This window comes from Syzygium oleosum, unplaced genomic scaffold (assembly GCF_021117445.2).
Source record: "Syzygium oleosum isolate NSW1041296 unplaced genomic scaffold, Sole_v2.1 Sole_v2.09, whole genome shotgun sequence".
NCBI lineage: Eukaryota > Viridiplantae > Streptophyta > Magnoliopsida > Myrtales > Myrtaceae > Syzygium > Syzygium oleosum.
This window is the reverse complement of record NW_026607493.1, coordinates 1,487,395-1,506,702: the sequence shown is the minus strand read 5'-3', so window position 1 is coordinate 1,506,702 and position 19,308 is coordinate 1,487,395. Positions and strand designations below refer to the sequence as shown.

At 41.7% G+C, this 19,308-nt stretch overlaps 2 protein-coding genes across 2 annotated transcripts; both read right to left on the bottom strand.

Moving 5' to 3' along the window:
- Nucleotides 1–6,888: 6,888 nt before the first annotated feature.
- On the bottom strand, nt 6,889–9,402 carry LOC115666911 (organic cation/carnitine transporter 1-like). The gene is made up of 2 exons (XM_056314695.1): nt 8,869–9,402; nt 6,889–8,759 (listed from the first exon to the last, which is right to left on the bottom strand). Exons 1-2 carry the CDS (start codon nt 9,296–9,298, stop codon nt 7,510–7,512), a joined length of 1,680 nt encoding a protein of 559 aa, XP_056170670.1. The 5' UTR covers nt 9,299–9,402; the 3' UTR covers nt 6,889–7,509.
- Nucleotides 9,403–11,533: 2,131 nt separating this feature from the next.
- LOC115690228 (uncharacterized) lies at nt 11,534–16,917 on the bottom strand. Its single transcript, XM_030616502.2, has 4 exons — nt 16,271–16,917; nt 14,825–15,049; nt 13,422–13,802; nt 11,534–12,572 (listed from the first exon to the last, which is right to left on the bottom strand). Exons 1-4 carry the CDS (start codon nt 16,823–16,825, stop codon nt 12,096–12,098), a joined length of 1,638 nt encoding a protein of 545 aa, XP_030472362.2. The 5' UTR covers nt 16,826–16,917; the 3' UTR covers nt 11,534–12,095.
- Nucleotides 16,918–19,308: the final 2,391 nt, after the last annotated feature.

Below are 19,308 nucleotides of genomic sequence, written 5' to 3'. Positions count from 1 at the left end.
TTCTTCATCGTCAACATTTTCATCTTCAGAATCTGCATCATCAGAATCAATATTAGTTTTTAATGCAATTGACTTTTTACCTCTGGATTCATTCTTCTCATTCAGTTGTTCAGTCTCATATGATTGAAGAGTTCTAATTAGCTCATTCACTAATAGAGGCATGATCCTTTGAGTCTCTCGAAGAGATATTTTGATATTATCCTACTGCTTTGACAGTCCTCTCAAAAGTTTGTTGACTTTCATCGTATCTGAGACTGGTTGTCCTTGATATGCAAGACCGTTTACTATGTCAACAAATCTGTCATACATATCAGCATCTGATTCTCCAGACTTCATTATGAAGGATTCATATTGACTAAGCAGTAGATTGATTTGAGTTTCCTTGGCTCGATCTGTTCCTTTATATGTAGTGTAGAGAGTATCCTAGATATCCTTAACTGATTCACAAGAAGCAATTTTCTTATATTCAATAGGTGGTAAAGCACAATAGAAAGAATAAATTGCTTTGGAATCTAAGGCTTCTCTTTTTTATATCTCAGTTTGCGAAAATGGAGGATCTGCTGGTATGCTTCCTTCTGTCTTTTCTTTTGAATCAAAAGGTCTTGGTTTGACTCCTCTGATGATGACATTCCATCGCATGTGATCAATTGACTTGATGAATGACTTCATCTTATTCTTCCAGACACTATATTCCTTGCCATCGAAATATGGTGGTCTATTGTTGCTTTGTCCTTCAATGAGACCTGAAGCACTCAAGCTAGCCATATAGATTGTTAGCTCAGAAGTAATACACTTCAATAAACGAGCAACCGGCTCTAATACCAATTGATGTAGCTAGCAAGGATCACCTAGAGGGGGGGTGAATAGGTGATCTTAAACGATTTTGATCAATTTAAGCGGAAATAATTGATCACAGTTGAGTCTGAATAAAATTCAGATTCAAAACAGTTTATATAGATAGTACTCTTGATGTGCAGTATGTAAAGTAAGAGATAAGGGATAAAAAAATTGCACATAAGTTTATAGTGGTTCGGCTTATAGCAAGCCTACGTCCACTCTCCCACGCTGACAGCCTACTGGCTGGATTTCACTATGTAATCAAGAGTAATTACATATTCTAAGTGACAGCACTCTTGTGTATGATAGAACTCTCTATCTCACACAATCACTCTAACAAAGTATCCCTCAAGATCTTAATGTTTAGCTCAAGAAAGACAAGAGAAAGAATCGGAGTATGCTCAGACTTTGGATTTGTTGATTCTCGATTTCGTTCATTGCCTTCTGCTTCTCGTAGGTCTCCTTTTATACTCCTCCACTACCAAACTAGCCGTTGGACAGTTTTTAGAGGATCATCTTCCAATCTTCATCTTGGACAGATTTGTATAAAATGGATTGAGTAGCCGTTGGTTGACAAAATCTGAATCTCGCTGATTCTGGTCGCCCATACAATCAGAATCTTGGTTTCCATAAGTAAAGCTTTATCCGTTGTAATGTATACTTGTCATAATGTTTGATTGTCAATCAATTAGGCTGAGATTGAGTCAATCAAAACTTTCCTTTTGTGAAATCCATGCCATATCACTAGCTGTTGTGATTTGTTTTGAATGAGTTTTGCTTCTGTATCTGAAAAACTTCAGCGTCTGCGTATGAAGAATTTCTGCGTCTGAAGAATTTCTGATTCTTGATTTACATTCAGAACTTGAGTCAGCGTAGGTGTTCAGTAAAATTTGAGTCTTTCAAAATTAGAGTCTGAATGACTTTTATGGTAAAGTCTGAACTTCTTATTTCTGAGTCTGAACTTTTAGTTCTGAAAACTTGTAAAGTCTGATATTTCCTTCTGAACTTTCAAAATATATTAACCTGGAATGGAATGCATGTCAGATTCACAAGATAAATATAGAAAGTTTTGTCAGCTTCAAAATTCATTAGGAGTTTTCCTCAACACATGTGCACAAGTCGTTGTGCTTCTTCATCTTCCATTGTTGGAGGGGACGAAGTTAAGGCAAGGGGATGAATATGCTAAAACTTAGATCAGCAAGACTCTGCATCTTCCCTTTGATTCTATGTCCATTATATAGAAGAAGGTCCGGCATATGTTAAAGCATGCATCATAAACCTTAACCTTTTGAAAATAATATATCTTAGGAATCATGATGATATATGCAAATTATGTGTCTGCTTTCTAAGAAAACCCTTGGAAATATATCTTTAACACTCTTGGCTTCTATAATTATACGAAATGGTTTATGTATCGCAATAAAAAATTATGCAAAAAAAGGAAGAACAAAAATAAGCGCAACATTTTGGCGTTTGTTTATGATGAAAGGAAATCAGTTTTTAAATTTTAATGAGATGAGAGGATTTCTTTTATTGCTAGGGATTAGAGAAAAAAAGACTTGTGAAGAGGACGAATCGAACATGACCCGAAACACAAAAACCGGATTGGGTCGGGTTTTCGGGGTTTTGTGCGTGTGTGTGTGCGTGTTTTTTTTTGGTTCAAGCTAATACAATTGTCTCCACTGGCCCCTCCACTCAATAATCCAACGCTTTCTATGCCTTCTATCTTCTCATTGAAACTTTTGGGATCTCCCCGTCAACTGATCCTTGAAGAGGCAAAGAAAGTGAAAGAAAAGGGAAGGGAAAGCATTCACCACAATCGGAATTCGGCAAGTGATGGAGAATTGAGTATGGTTCTAGGGTCCATACAAGAGATTTGAATGTGGGTGCGATGTTTGCTTGAGGTGTGACTGGTGACGCCGTGTGTCAACTTGCTATTTTTAACCGTTATGTTGTTTGCATGTATCCATTAATAGTCGGTGCTGGTGCTTTTAGATGTGTAATGCTTAGTAGTAAAATCTTCGGTCTGAGTAAATTTGAGAGCCAAGTTCATCATCCTCTCTGCTTGAGTCCTATTTGTTGCATACAAATGGGGCGGTTCCCATGTGTCGAGGGGATTGATCGAACCAAAGATTTAAATGTCCATGTTACGGAAAAAGAATCTGTGATCCTCGTCATCATGATTACAATCTTGTTCAGGACAGGCGAGTCAGGTTTTCTATCAATTTAGGTTATTTAGACACCCCAGTTAAACCCTCTTAGATCGTACGATACAAACAGGAGATGCATCCAAAAGGACCTTGAACAAAAATTATATATGCTCGTACGTAGAACGGATGGCGCAAATTCCACGACAAACCGAAGGACATAGCAATAACTGTCCATGAAGATTGAACTCGTCCATCCCTCACTACTTTGAGCACACATTACAATTTATTTACAAACAGCTCGGTCCAAGTAAAACAGAAGGGAAAAAAGGGACACAGTCAGAAGTCCAAAATACAACAAATGAAGGCCAAGCTCCTAGTCCATCTAATGCATACATACAGCGCAGACATACTGGTTGAAACTCCTAAACGACGCGAAAAAAATGACTTAAAAAATATTAGAGGATAATTGCCTGCTTAAAATCTTCTTAGCAGAAGAAGCTTATTTGGTCGAATTTCACTGCATGAGATTGGTGTTAATATGGGAGTATTTGTGCTCCAATCCGCTATTTTTTCCACGTTGTTGGAACCTACCTGGAATTTATAATTGAGTCAATCAACAGAAGAGAGATTATTTTGAAAAGTGTTGACTAACAGAAACCATTGAGAAGAAAGAATCTTTACTTTGTATTTCGGTTGTAAAAATAAAAATAAAAATATGTGTTTCGGTTCGGTTCGTGTTCATAAACACGAACAGAACCGAAACCATTGTGATACCCATTTGCTTAGCTAATCCTCGACCATGAAGTAGACCTGGCCCGAAAATGCCCGAAAATACCCGAAACATCTGGTCGGGTCTAGTCGGGTCGGTTCGTGTTCCAATTCGGGTATACTATTCCGTGTTGACACCCCTAATTCGTATGTCTTCCACAATGAGAGTTAAGATATTTGGTGAGAAGTCAAATCAAAATACTCGGCTATTTAGTGTTATGATAAAAAAAAAATGAAAATTTTAACTGAAAACTATAGACGCGTGTGACCTAACGAGACAAGACTTTTTTACGATGAAGTTGACTATCTTAAATAGATAAATCCCAGACGCACAAGACTAACTCGCAAACAATACAAGAGTAAGACACAAGAACCGAAATGAGTGGCGAAAACATAGTTTGTTTGTGTTGCGAAAGCAAGCGATTGAACGGTAAAATTGACAGAATAAAATAAATTGAACACTAGATTTACGTGGTTCGGTCATAATAATTTACATCCATGGGAAGAGTAGCAACAAATTCCACTATAGATTAATCGATATAGCGGAGATTACAACCACACTCGAGTCACTTAAGCACTTTCAGAGTGTTTTCCGGCCCTAATTACATCCAATAACTCACACAGTGTTTAGCTTCACAATTCCTCCCAAAATAATATTTCAATCTCACGAAAGAAATATACGTATATATCTTATCACAAGATTTAATCGACTTCAATACTTGAATTCTTTGTGTATTTCACAAACAAACCCACGGGGATAACCTATGCCAAGCACGCGCTTAAAACGGCGCTTCTCCGCTCCGTCAAAGGAAGTGTTATCTGACCCATGGGTATTTATAAATAGACCCCCGTGAAACCAAGTCTGACTCCACCAGGGCATCATCAAAACTGACTTCACCAAAGAAAGATATCCGTATCTTTTATATCTTTCTTGCACCCACGTTAACCGAGTCAAAGAAGAAAGCTCACTTGGACTTTTCTTTTCCTGACCCTGATTTCAAGAAGCAGGAAAGTGAATCTTTTCCTGTACATCTGTTTTTTCGTTCTCTAACACAAGTGGCAACAAGTCAACGATAGACTTTATGATTCCAATCTTGGAGTCCAATACCAAAATATTAAAGCCAACGTCAAATCAGAAGTAATTTTCGAATATGCAAGACTTGGGTTTCAACTTTCTCGCTTTATACATAATTTAATTCGGGTATGATTTTTTCAACGGGCTTAAATTCGAGATATGCTTTAATAATCTTCACCTCGGCTCAACGTTTAAATCAAATCACGATCGTTTCGCAAAAAATTCAAACTCTACTGTTACTCTCTCATAACCCCGCTAGGCTCGACCGTCACAGACATCTTCCAAGTCCAAGTCTTGCTTGAATTTCGCCATGACCGTAGACCTCATTAGAATGCCAACTCCGCTTATACTTTTAACTACTCCACAATGATTTTTCGATACAACCTCCTTTACCACAGATAAAGCAAAACAATCATTGCATTAATACTTGTTAGGAGATTGAACACGCACATTATCAATATTAGCAGTTACAGCAACCATTGGCTTTTCAGGCTCTACCTCGTTATAAGCATCATATGTGTCAATTACTTCACTAGTACTCGCTACCTCAGGAGTTTTTGGTTACAATTCCACTCAAGCTAAATACCATTCAGATCCGTATAAGCACTTGTATAATCACTCCTAGCCAGAAATACTGCAGACTCATCAAATGTAACTTCTCTATTGATAACAGGTTAATTTAATTCCGGTCACCACAACCGATAACCCTGCTCACCTTGTACATAACCTAGGAACATGCATTTTCTTGCCCTTCCATCGAGTTTACCGTAATTTACTTGAATATAACATGGGCAACTAAATATTCTAAAAATAGAATAATCAGCAACGTTACTTGACCACACTTTTTCGGGAGTCCGATATCCAATTGCAATCAATGTGATCTATTTTTTAGGTAGCTCGCCGTACTAAGCACATTCTCCAGGAATCTTCTAGCCATACCAGCACTAGAGAGCATTTCATGGGCCGTCTCTAATAATGTTATGCTCATCAACTCTGCAACATGTTATGGTTCACTGGCACTAATGCGGTGTCTCACTATGCCTTCATGCATAATTCATTTAACAGCTCCGAGCAAAACTCCATGCTATTGTGAGTCCGCACGTGCTTGATCGTCTTATCAATCTCCTTTTCGATCAAAACTCTCAATTGCTTGATCTCAAACTTGTGTCTAAGCACAAACACCCAATTCTTTCTCGAATAGTCATCAATAACTATTAACACAAATCTATCACTCTTCCTCGAAGGAAACTGCGACAACCAGCAAACATTCAAGTAAATCAATTCAGCAATTTTCGTGGTTTCTTTGACAATCGCACCGAATTGCACTTTCGGCTGTTGATTTAAATCACAACACCTGCATACATTAAGTTCGTTAGCAACATAGCCACATAGTAAATTCTTTTCACTTAGAACCTTTAGGCTTCTCTCGTTAATGTTCCCTAAACGCATATGCCATAATTCAGACAAATACATCTTACATCTCTACAGGGAAATTTATCATTGTCTCACCCTGAAGCTCATACAGGCCGTTGTGCTTGATTCCTTTAATTATCACCAAAGCACCTCGAATAATTTTCAAAATTCCACATTCTAAAGAATACCGACACCCAGCTGAATTCAGTGCACTCAAGGAAATCAAGTTTTTCTTCAACTCTGGAATATGCCTCACTCCAGTAAGGGTCCTCACAGTATAATCATGCATTTTGATTCTAACATCGCACTCAAAGTTGTTTTCCAATTTTACTTTACTACTATCAATGCATTGATACGTAGTGAACCAGTTTCTGTTTGGTGTAGCGTGAAAAGAACAACCATAATCCATAATCCATCCATCAAACGACGAATATTAGTGATGGATAAGACATAATTAGCATTATCCGAATTACCATCAGCTATAGCTGCGATATCATCTGCAGACTCAACTCTAATTCTCTTACCCTTGTCTTTTTTCAGCTTAAAACAATCCATTCTAAGATGCCCCTTCTTACCACAACTCCAACAGTCAACACCACCAGTCCTAGACTAACTTCGTCTATTCGAGTTTATACTACTTTTGCTAACACGTGTACTAGTTCTTCCTCTATTTTAATGTTCTAAAGTAGTAGATACAAGTTCACCAGATTCCCTTCTACGGATATCCTCACTCAAAATTAAATCTCGGACCACATTAAACGTCAAACTTCTGACCTCCACGAGAGACGTGATATGCCCTTCTTTTCGGGCTTCAGACACTTGGTTATGGTAGTTATGCAGGCGGCAGAGTTTGTTTGGCCGGTGAAGCTCCGGAGAGCTAATTTCGAAAATGTCGCCGCCTTCGAAGCAGAGTGAAGAAACTGTTAAGTATTTGACACTCTGCCTCTAGTATTTCGAAATGTGCCCTGCAGAATCAATCAAGTCTTGTCGACAATTCAGCTTTGTAATCACAACAATCGCAATCCAATACAATGTGTACATTTTCCGATAGCTATTCGCACCTCAGTTTACCTGAACATCTTCACAATCACGCTAACGCTTGGATCTTCAAACCTAAATGAAGTTGCAACATGAAACAACGATCAAATATTTTACACTTTGTAGGCATCTGATTCTGGTCATCTGGTGTGCACGGTCTTTTCAGTTTCTATTCATACACTGTCGTGCAAATTGAAGCCGTCGCATGATCATATCGCCAGCGGGCTATCAACTTCTGACCTCCTTTCCGAGCTCAAAGCCCGAATCATCGGATGCGCAGCTCAGGCTTTCCTCCTCTTCTTGCTGTTTCAGGGTCTCGTAGAGAGGAGCATTCCTAGTCTCAGGAAGCCAGAGGCTCAAGACCCCGCTGAAGATGGACAGCGAGCCGAACACGAGGAAAGAGAAGGATGGGCTCAGTCGGCCCACCGCGACCAGCAGAGGCGCTATCGAGGCCCCCAACATGAGGGCTTGGCGCAGCATGGACACGGCGAAGTTCCTCACATTGGTGGGGAACAGCTCGACGCAGTAGATGTAAATCACGTCGAACGCCGTGGAAGCGGCCATGAACCCCACCCCTTCGATGATGAGTTGTGCCCAGCTCCCGCTCCCGCTCCCGTCCTGTTTATCCGCGTCGCCGCTCCCGCGGTTCTCTCGAGAAAAGAAGACGCAGAGGATGCACAAGACTCCGGCTATGAAGGCAGACTGCGAGAAGAGCAGGCGGCGGTTCATGAAGCTCAAGAGCACGCTCCCAATGAAGACCGCGGGGATTTCCATCATCGCGTTGAGGGCCACTGTGAAGTAAAGATTGAAGTTGAGGTTCTCGACATTTAATTGAATGCCTAAGTAGACGAACCCGAGCCCGAAACCGGCTGACATGACCAGGATCATTCTTTGAGCAGCCCATTTGGTCCTCCACAGGCTCTCTTCTGGTTCAGCTGCCATTGATCCTCCTCCGCCCTCGTCTTTGCCGATCGTTTTCGGGGGAGACGGATTGGAAAGGACTAGATTTGAGGGCAGCTTCTTCCCATTGAGCCTTGCGAACTTCTTCAACACGTCGAGCGCTTCTCCGTCGCGCCCCTTGATGAGAAGCCAGCGCGGCGACTCGGAAACAAAAGGGACCAAGAGACAGCAATAGAGCAGGGGAAAGAAGGATATTATCTTGTACAAGTCCCTCCAACAACTTCTCGTCGGATAAGCGATCAAGGGGAGAGAAAGGAACCCGGCGGTGAAGAAGAAGAAGCCGTATTGCCCGACTTGCCCGCGCCATTTGCGGCCGACGGCTTCTGTGGAAAGGACAAGACAGCAAATGCCGATTCCCGATCGAGCGAAGCCATTGGCGAAGCGGAGGAAGGCATACGTCCATACATCCGGTGAAAGAGAGGTGAGGAAAGAGGTCAATGTCGTCAAGACGCAGGCAATTCGCACGGTTCTCTTCCGGCCTAGCTGCGCGTCGGCCAAGTGGCCATAAACAGCGGATCCTGCGAACGAAAAACCGAATCGCGATTCGAAATGAAACCCATCAGAAATGTACTTTTGAGTAGTGGAAAAGCATATGACTTTGTGAACATGTTCATCAATCAAATGTACCTAACAAAGAGCCGACAAAGAAGAGAGAGGCAGGTACGGCGGCGAGGAACTTGCGGTCGCAAATGAGACCCCATTCGGCGATCACCGAGCTGGTGTTGCCACCAACCCACTCCCAAGTCCCTGGCTCGAATTGACAAACCGAAGTGAGGGCACCTTCGTCTCCGCCGGCATCGATACACGAACCCGGCGATTTGCACCTCCAAGCCGACGGCTGGGCGTCGGTGAAGATCGTGACCAGTGCGCTCTGGGAGTCAAATATCCACGCGAGCGACACCAAGAACACGTGCAGCAGCTGCGAGAACCCGAGCGACCCGACGTATTCTTCCACGACTTCATCCACGGTTAGCTCAAGCTTCACAGGCGGCAGCGATTCGCTCCGTGCCAGGTTGATGTTCATGTGCACAAGTCGTTGTGCTTCTTCATCTTCCATTGTTGGAGGGGACGAAGTTAAGGCAAGGGGATGAATATGCTAAAACTTAGATCAGCCAGATTCTGCATCTTCCCTTTGATTCTATGTCCATTACATAGAAGAAGGTCCGGCATATGTTAAAGCATGCATCATAAACCTTAACCTTTTGAAAATAATATATCAATCTCATAAAGGAAATATACACAAATCTTACCATAAGATTTAAGCCACACACTCGCTTAAAACGGCACTTCTCCACTCCGTTAAAAGAAGTGTTCCCTGACCCATGGGGATTTATAGATATACCCACTTGAAACCAAGTCTGACTCTGATAGGGCAAATATCAAAACCTGCTTCACCAAGGAAACATATCCATATCTTTTATTTCTTTCTTGCCCCCATGTTAACCAAGTCAAAGAAGAAAGCCCCCTTGGACTTTCCTTTTCTTGACCGTGATTTCAAGAAGCAGGGAAGTGAATCTTTTCTTGTATATATATTTTTTCATTCTCTGACACGAGTGGTAACGAGTCAATAATAGACTTTCTTTCACGATAATTCCAATCTTGGAGTCCAATGCCAAAATATCGAAGCCAACATCAAGTCTGAAGTAATTTTCCGATATGCAAGACCCGGCTTTCAACTTTCTCGGTTTACACACGATTTAATTCTGGTCGGGTTTGTTCAACGGGCTGAAACTCGAGACATATTTTAACAGTTTGGATTAGCAGTCTGAGAGTATTAACATCACCTATCCTGCATATAATGACATGACATAATTGTAGGTTAAGCCTAATTAACTTCACTATCATCCATGCTTAACACAAAACCCCAGTTCAAGAGCCTAAGGTATCTCATATTTCATTACAATCCAGGGGACGTGACCGACCAATGTGCTGAGTGCAAACTGCCAACGAGGCTAAAGGGAAACGCCCCGCCTTTAAGCACTATCTTTTTAGTCACAGGAAACCATCTTCCAAATGCTAAGTGCTCCATCACTTTGCTTCATTATGCACTTTAATGCAAGTGCAAGGAAACAGAAGAATTTCTCTAATCTAATTGGAAGTTTCGAGTCTCTGAAGGCCAGACGATGTCACTGTCTAAGATGTTGACGTTAATGCTACTTCTGAGATATGAAGGAAAATGGAACAATGAAATTTTGGGTGGAAAATGGGAAAAATAATCGAGATTTTTATAAGAAAGATGAGAAAAAAATTTGAAATTTCGTATATTTTCTCTCAAAATTCCCTGGCCCTCTCTCCCAAACATAGCATAAGAGAGAACTTCAAATCCCAGTTTCATCGTCACGGTAGAAATTATGCCGGCTAATAACTCCGGTTCAACGGTCCCTAAGGTCGATCTTTTGTGAAGCTAGGCTACACTCGACTAGATAATCATACAGTTTTCCAATTGGTTTACCTAAATCATCCGTACATGTTTAAGTACGCACAATGCAATACAATGGCATCATTTATAAGTAGTGTTGAAACTTGAAAATTGAACACCGTTCTCCACAGCAAAGTTGGGAGCGTGGTTTACCCTGTATGCGAAACTGGTGTGGTGATGATTGTGTTGTTCTCCTATCACAATAATGTAAAGCGGCGCACGTATTAAGGCACTAAATCGCCTAAAGCATCTTTTTTTTTAAGTGGTGACAATCCGAGCAAGACTCCTAATGCTGACGGGCGGGCCATAATTTATTTTCGAGGTCTTTCGCTTCTTCAGGATTCCGAGGAGAGGATGATGTCCACGTCTTCTCTTGAGGATCATGAAGTTTCTGCTCATCCCCCACCATCCGTGGAGGAAGAGGTTGGAGTGACCTCAGCTTCATGCGAAAGATCTTCTGTTTGTCCCACTATTTCTCATCCTGGAAATTCGGTAAAGTCGAAACTAACCGGTTTGACATCGTTTCCACGTGTAATTGATCCTATATGAACAGGACTCGCAGTAAGCAGTCGGATGCGTGGAAGCGGCTCCCATCGAATGGTGGACTCGGACCGGACACCTCATCAAAAGGTAAAGAACTCCTGACGCACTATGATACCATACATACCCGATAGGATCGTGCTAAGTTGCTCCTAAACGGAATATGTGCTACTTAACATGATTCTTTAGGGATATAAAACATGAACCCTCATCCAATTTCGCAACTAATGACGTGAACCAGGAAAAAAGCTGATTGTGGGTGCTCTTCCCATGCAGGACACAAGGTGGGACGGGTGCTTCTTCAATGGGAAGGACGTATATGCCACTTGATAGACAAATAATAGTGAGTGGAGATATTTGAAAATGACAATAGATGGACAAGAAGCTTGTGGCCACATCTTATGTTTGACAAAATTGACGAATCTTTTCTTGCCCTCTCCTAGAAAGAGACCACATGCTAGAATCTTACAAGGCATGATGAGTTATTGATGCAATTTAAAGCAAACTACTGGAGCCAATGGATGGCTCAAGAATAGGTTCAGTTCCCTCCATCTTTCTACATTAGAATTCAGGTCTGAATGGCGTCTGATGAAAAACTCAAGTGTTCACTCACTTCCAAGATTGTACATGAAACCTAACCAACAGACATTCCAAGAGGCCTATGTTCAGAGCCAATCCAGTAATCAGACAGCATCCCAGTGAAGTACTACTATTTAGCTAACACAGCATATACTTGGAGTAAGCATGCAAACATTCTCTCACCCTAATGAATGCTTATATATTTATCTCTCGACAAAATTACATCCTGTGGCGTCTTGACTCTTCAGAGTGCTCAAATGATACAAGAGGCAAAAAGAGACAGTTGGACATACAATGAGGGAAGTCTCAGAGACAGTTAGCTAGCCCGAAAATCCAAGAAGAGACGCAATTTCTGCAAGAGGAGATCGCGAGTGCCAAATGGAGGCTTTGAATTGATGGTCCAATCCTTTTCAAGAATGCCAGACTTGGCACTGGCAAGCATTTCGTCATGGAAGGCAGACACTATTTGGTATATGGATGTCCTAAGAACATCAGCAATAGCATATGCTTTTGAATGCAGAGGAGAACCTCTTTTCTTACCCACAGTACTGGACGGAAAATATCTCCTTCCAGCATTTGGAGTCGCCCATTTAATACCACCGGCTCCCATAAAGTGGTGCTGGGATTGCAAGTGGGTCCTCTTCCCCATGAATGATTCAACGGCGAGTAGGCAAGACAATAGGTTAGATAAAACAGCAGCATTGCTGCCAGAAAGCTGAGCAACACCGTATCTGTCCTCCTTGTGTGAGTGCACGGTCAGAGAGGCAGCAGCTCTGGCACCCCACGCATACAACTGTACGAAATCAAGAATATACAAAACATTGAGTCATTAGAACTATAAGTCATCATGATTCAGCTATATAATTTTAATTTCTTTGCTACATCTAGTTAAAAATGACAGTCAAGTCACATGGCAACCTCCGTTGAGAAAGAAGCTCAAGTTGTTTAGACTCTCTACTGGCATAGGCACTCGAATATGTAAAGCATAAGTCCTATCTTTCGGCTTTCCATCTTCTAACTATTGCTCCAGAAGCTCTCTTGGGAGAGTAAAACACACACCATAACCACTCCCCCCCCTCTCTCTTTTTTTTCTCCTTTTCAGTACACATCAAATCTCGATCCGCAAGTTAACAACTGAGATTACTGAAAAAGATAAATAGATTACTAAGTTTGACAGGGTGGTGACTACTAGCAAAGCCAAAGCAACCAAAAAGAGGAAAAAAAGAGAGACGACTAGCACTCAAACCCATTGATAACACGCATGTCATTTCACTAGTACATTCTCCAGATCGGTACATGACAGAGAATGCATTTGTCCAATGGCACATGCATTTAATAGCTAAAGGAGACATGAAGGGGCATTTAACAGCCAAGAATATAAGCATGGCTGATATATACAGTGGATTGATTTGCAAACAAAGGTGCTTTCAAACAACGCTCATGTCACAAATGTGAACTGCAAAACAGAACAATGTCATTGATTTCCAGAATGTCAGGTTTAAGCATGACAAAAAAAAAACCCATGCTACAGTACTATCTGTAACGTTCTGCAAATGAAGTACAAAATGATAATTGCACACTATACAAACACCAGAACAAGTGCGGGAAGCAAAAGGCGACCAGGACGGATAGTTTGCCATACCTGATAATGATTTAGTGGTTCATAGCAAGATGAATCTAGCTGAAGGTCGGTAGGGGAGAGTAACTGATTTGAAAGTGGGTAGCTTTTATCAGCAGAAGTTTCTAGACCTTCAGCTAATTTTGATGCAAGCTTTTCCAAAGGCCTCAGGCATACAGCTATAACTCTTTTGTAAGTGTCACCAGTTTCTTCAAAGAAAGCAGCTCGCCGCCAAGTATCCACATTATTCTCACTAACCATGCAGAGATCAAGATAAGCAAGATAGTGAACAAGAGAACTTGGGTGACTTTCCTCCAAGGCTGCAAGAAGTGGTTCGCTTGGATTTGTTTCTGCTGCAGCCGATCCTCTTGGGGGAGCAAATATGAACCTCTTTGTATGTAAGACCTGAAGCCACACGAAAGATATCAGACAAAAGGAAATCAGATAAAGCTAACAGGTTTGGCAAGGAGACATGTAAATGAGGAAACGGCTCAGCGATACAGATGAGGCAACTCCAGCAAATCCTCTGCCACATGAAGAAAAGACACAAGAAAGCATATATTGATTACGACAACAAAACATGATCATTCAACTTAGTACATGAATAAACCAGAACAAAAAAAAAATCTCTTTCCTTTTGCAACCGTCAACAGACCAACAGTTTTCTCCTAAGAAACTTAGGCACAGAGGTTTTAAGGTTTTAACCCTTGCCTTCATCTTTAATAATCTAAGATGCCACTAAGCCACAAGGGCTTCAGCAGTCTTTCATCTACTTCAGCTGGAAGCTACCAACCAACTCTTCTTACTCAGAGATTTATCTTCTCCGAGCTGTTTTCTATAAAAGAAAATAAATTCCTCATGACCAAAGCTTAAAAAGAAAAGGTCTACCGATCTAACATCTTCTTGGCACTAATTAAAGGAAAAGGGTTCTAAAAGATCACATAAAACTCGACTGCTTATTAAAATTGAAAAAGATTAGTTTGAGGCTTGCACATGGTGGTTGCTCATATAGAATGCCGGTTCTTGGTTCAAAAAAGCTTTTTTATTTTTCCAGAATATATAGCCAAAAGGTCAAACGTCAAACATAATAGATGAAAACAGATTAATGATTGTCAACGTGAATTAACTGATTAGATTTAGCCGCATAAAACCCTAACTTGTCTTCAGTCACTTCATGTTTTATTTTTGTAGAAATTTATGGCTAAAAACAAATCCGGAAACAGAACACAATATGAGAAGTCTTATGTGCCTGTGAAGTAAAAAATTTCAGTTCTACAGTAACTAGATCAAGGATTTGGAGAGCCATTCCATAAGATAGATAGTGAAGCAAAGTGTACACATATTTTACATCTATCAAAAAGGAAATTAACATATACACACCTTACATACAATATGCAACCGCATTTCCTATAGCAACAAGCACTCACCTGGTGCAAATGATGACTCAATTCCCAGCAAAGGAAAACAGCAAGAGTCCCCATGTAAAAGATAATTTGCTCAAGCAAGAATCTTCCCATGCTAGTCTGAACATAGTGATGATCAGGAAGAAATGCTAACAGCAGAGATGAAAATACATAGGCAGCGCCAGAAAATTTAAAAGCATTTCTGGCAGCAGAAGGCAATCCCATCTTGAAGCTGAAGTATAGTGTCCGCTGTTTGGTAGAAATCAATGTCAGAAATCATGTATAATACTTACAAAAATATAGAGAAACCAACCTACTAAGTAACATAAGGAAATGAAGATTCTGTAATAGATAAACTGATAAATTCCGCAATTCTACTTGCAGATCCTCCCAATTCACCAAGGCACCTTTAGTAAACCACTCTGATCATATGTTTCACAGAACAGGTTGCAATCACTTATCTAGGGTCCCACTTAAAGTTAACTTGAGCAAACAAAAACTCTGCCAGCCAATTCAAAAGCCACATCAGCATCAGATTATTTGGAAGTTTGCAGTTTAAATTTTCCATAATTTTACACTTGAAGCAATCACTATCTTCCATGCAAAATAAGGTAGAAACTTGATGCAAAAACTATGAAGTTGCTGTTTCAAACCTCCCCAACCGAAAGGTCAGCCACACTGCAACTAAATGTAGCCTATGGCCACTGCTCGTGTGTGCAGCCATGTGAACATGTTCCCCCTGGTCTGGAGTAATCGTGCACGGAACATGAAACTTTCTCCACTAGTTAGCAGTGGCACCCAAAAAGAATTATTATTAAGTGCCTTTTTGGTATATATGCTTATCGCATGCCATGCATAAACTCCAAAGGAGACCGCATAAGAACTAACAATACAAAATACTCTTGATAGTTTGACCGATATATTTCCGCCCATCCCAGAGGTAGATCTCTACATACTTACAATAACCTCTTTCATTAGCTGGCAACAAATTTAGGCTATTTTGCTCCCTCGCCGACAGAGAGGTAATTGCATTCATTCTTCACGACCGCGGCATTAATTTAATGTGTCTGCAACTCATTAGTGTGTCTCAAGAAAACTAATCGATAATGATCTTACATCACAACAATTTTCTGCAGACTATGAGAGTGCACTTATATCCCTCCACATTGACATTCTATAAGTTCACCTGTGCTCCCATCTACGATTCCTGGTGTGCCGTCCCATGATTATATTCATCAGTCGACTACTTCTGCAGTTTAGAAACTTAACCAGAAACTTATCTTATAAATTGTGGTAATGATTTTCTTTTCCAACTAACACAGGAATTACACATTGAAACCATATAAAGGATGAACAAGAAAGGCAGTGAGGTAACACGTTGCATACAACACTAAACTTAACACAACAAATTTGAGGCTAACCATCAAGAACCAATCCAGACTTTTAACAGCAAAATGATTCTTGACCAACCTGAACAATGGGAAACTCCAATACCCATCTGCGCTTATAAACATACAACGCCCCGTACAACAGCCCAACCACGAAACCTCTAAACCCCACCACTCTCCCAATCGAATCCCCCGAGCTCACCCCCCAGCACACCGCCGCCGCCGACAAGAAGCTCGACACCGCGCACGCCGCCACGAACGTCGCGATGGCCAGCGAAGCCCTAGCTCGCCGCCGCAGCTCGGGCGGCGCCGGCCGCGACCCGACCGCCGACCGGACGAGCCCGAGGGCGAGCTCGAGGGGCGAGGCGGGGCGATCGGGCCGCGGGGCGGAGAGGAAGGAGAGGGAGGCGGAGGACAGGAGCTGCGAGAGCTCGAAGGCGACGAAGCAAAGCAAGAAGCCGAGGATCGACGCCGCCCTGCCACCGCGGCGGGGGGGAGGAGCGGCAGCGGCGGCGGGGGCGAGAGCGGAGGCGGCGGCCTTGGAGAGGAAGAAGAGGAGCGCGGTGGGTATGGACTGCCAGATGAGGAACCCTAGGAATCGCTTCCTGGGTATGGTTTCGAGAGGCAAAGGCGGCATCTTTCTCGGGGGAGGAGGAGGAGGAGGAGGACAGTCGGAGTGAGGAAGACGACGGGAGAAGGAAGGAGAAGAAAGAAGGAGGAGAGCGAGCGGGAATTTTTTTCTTTTTTCTCCCTTTTCTTCGGCAGGAAGTCCTGTCCGTGAGATTTTTGTTCAAGAGTTTTAAGACCAGTTTGGTTTCGATTTTCAATTTCAGTATAAATGTCACGAAAAAATGTTCCATTTTCATTTCGTTTGGAAACGAAGGGCGTTTGGTAACGTTTACTTTACAGGGCGATTTCTTTTCGAAATAGTTTTTTCTATTTATTTCTTGGATGAGTTTTTGAAGAAATAACGCGTTTGGTAACTGCACAAAATTTCTATTTCGGAATAGAAAAAGAACGAAATGCGTTTAGTAAGCTACTTGAAATTTCATTCCTGGAATAGAAAAAGAACAAATGCGTTTGGTACAACCAAAAAATTTCTATTCCTAATTTTTCATTGAAGTCTATATATTTTATTTAACTATAAGTACAAGTTATAAGTGAAAAAAATCAATAAGCATTGTTTATTGATTTGTCTAGTCCTTTTTAACTCACATATATATATATATATATATATATATATCTTTAGCATGCTCTTTCCATCCATCCATCCGAATCCGGACACACACTCCACATATCAACTAAAACATCAACATTGATCAATTACCGAATAGCCACAACCCACACAACCTTAAAAAACAAGACTATTCCATCTAAAAGGGTTCAACCAAACCAACTTCACGACACAAAAACCCCCAATGAGTGCCCAGAATCCGACTCCAACCCAATCCACACCAACAAGAACCCTAGCTCAAAGGCCAAGCACCATCTAAACAAGCACACGCGAGGCTCCTAAGGGAAAGAAGAGCATCCAATCGGTGAAGCGGAAGGTAGAACCACGACGAGTACCTTGCGGATCGGGCGCGAGGGCCGCCGTCGCCGCCGTCGAGCGAGGGTCGGTCACCCTCATCGATGCGGCGAGGGCCGCCGTCGAGGGTGCTCGCGCCCGAGATCCGGGCCGCCCTCGTCGACCTGGCTGGCGTCCTATAGAATCGCCACACTATCAAACAAAGACGAGAACAAAAACGACGTCGGGCGGCTTTCGACGGGCCGGGCTTCGCCGCGAGTGACGGGTGGTGGCCGGTGCTCGAGACGGTCTCGCCCACGTGATGACGGAGGACGGAGGAGGAGCCGAAGCCGCGGCTTGAAAGGGAAGAAGACTGGCCTCAGACGACGGTCCTCTCTGTTTCTCTTCCTTTACCTTTCTGTTTTTGTTTTTGTTTCTTTGATTCTATTTCTATTTCTATTTCTAGAAACAAAGAAGTAGATTTTTTCTACTTCTTATTTCTCGCTCCAAATCTATTTCTTGGCCACTTTTCTATTTCAGAAATAGAAAAATAAAATGCGTTAACAAACGGATTTCTGTTTTTTGTTCCGGGAATGTAAGAACAGTAAAAATAGAGAAATAGAAGCGTTACCAAACGCGGCCGAAGTTTCTAAAAACGACATTTTTTCCTAGTTGTATCGTAAAATGTGGTGCCCGTAAACCTATTTTTATCCAAACATATAGGACTTTCGATTGTCTTTTTAAGATTTTTGCAAAATTACATTCTGGATTTTGAAAATTTTACAGTTTGTACGACGTTGGCGGTGCCATGTATGCGAAGCATACATCATTGCATACTGAACTCACAAGCAATGTACATGTCTTTGAATTAAGCGGATTTGAATTGTTATTAGACAAAGTCTTCGGATGAATTCGCATAAAAAAAGTAGGGGCAATCTACTTCTTATGGGCCTCCTTGGAGAACTTTGAATCTTGGGCTGCCTAGAACGAGGAGGAGGAGTAGAGCTTCTTTTGCCAGGCTCATGGTTCATCTTTTGTTCCAAACATTTTTTCCTCTTTCCTTTTTGTCGTCAAGGACAAGCTGGAGCGTGCGCTCGAAGATCACAGTAGCAAGAACAAAAATAAAATTATTGATAACAATGATAAGACAATCCATAAATGTGATTACATTACTTCACACGGAGCAGTAGCTTTGGTACAGTTTGCCAGTGAAATCGAAAAGGAAAGGACAATGACACTTGTTTTGTTGCATCCGGGCATTATTCTTATTTAGTGCAGTCTTGGTATGGCTTCAAATGTTGAGCATGTCTCCCTGAGGTCGATCTGAGAGACGGCAGAGCTTCATCAGGGCATAGTATGAGAGAGAAACGAATGTCATCGTGAGACACCACCAATTCGAGGGCCATAGTACTCGAGTCGTTCTTCTTGAAAATCTTCCTCACTGAGAATAAAAACCTTCTCAGTTCATCATAGGTTCTTTAATACTCATTTGCTTTTCCTAAGTTCCATCAAACTAGAACAAGATTATGTGGTTTGTGCAGGTTTGTGTCTCCGTGTGCATTACATTGCCAACTGCTCGAGGTAATAAGCTTCTAAAGAACTTCAATGGCATT

Bases quoted from the DNA above. Each gene is read 5' to 3' on its own strand.
- LOC115666911 (XM_056314695.1), bottom strand. From the start codon at position 9,298: ATGGAAGATGAAGAAGCACAACGACTTGTGCACATGAACATCAACCTG. The intron at 8,760-8,868 runs GTACATTTGATT...TTTCGTTCGCAG, and splicing joins CTTTGTCGGCTCTTTGTTAG to GATCCGCTGTTTATGGCCAC.
- LOC115690228 (XM_030616502.2), bottom strand. From the start codon at position 16,825: ATGCCGCCTTTGCCTCTCGAAACCATACCCAGGAAGCGATTCCTAGGG. The intron at 13,803-14,824 runs GTGAGTGCTTGT...GTGTGGCTTCAG, and splicing joins TGAGTCATCATTTGCACCAG to GTCTTACATACAAAGAGGTT. The intron at 12,573-13,421 runs GTATGGCAAACT...GATTTCGTACAG, and splicing joins AACCACTAAATCATTATCAG to TTGTATGCGTGGGGTGCCAG.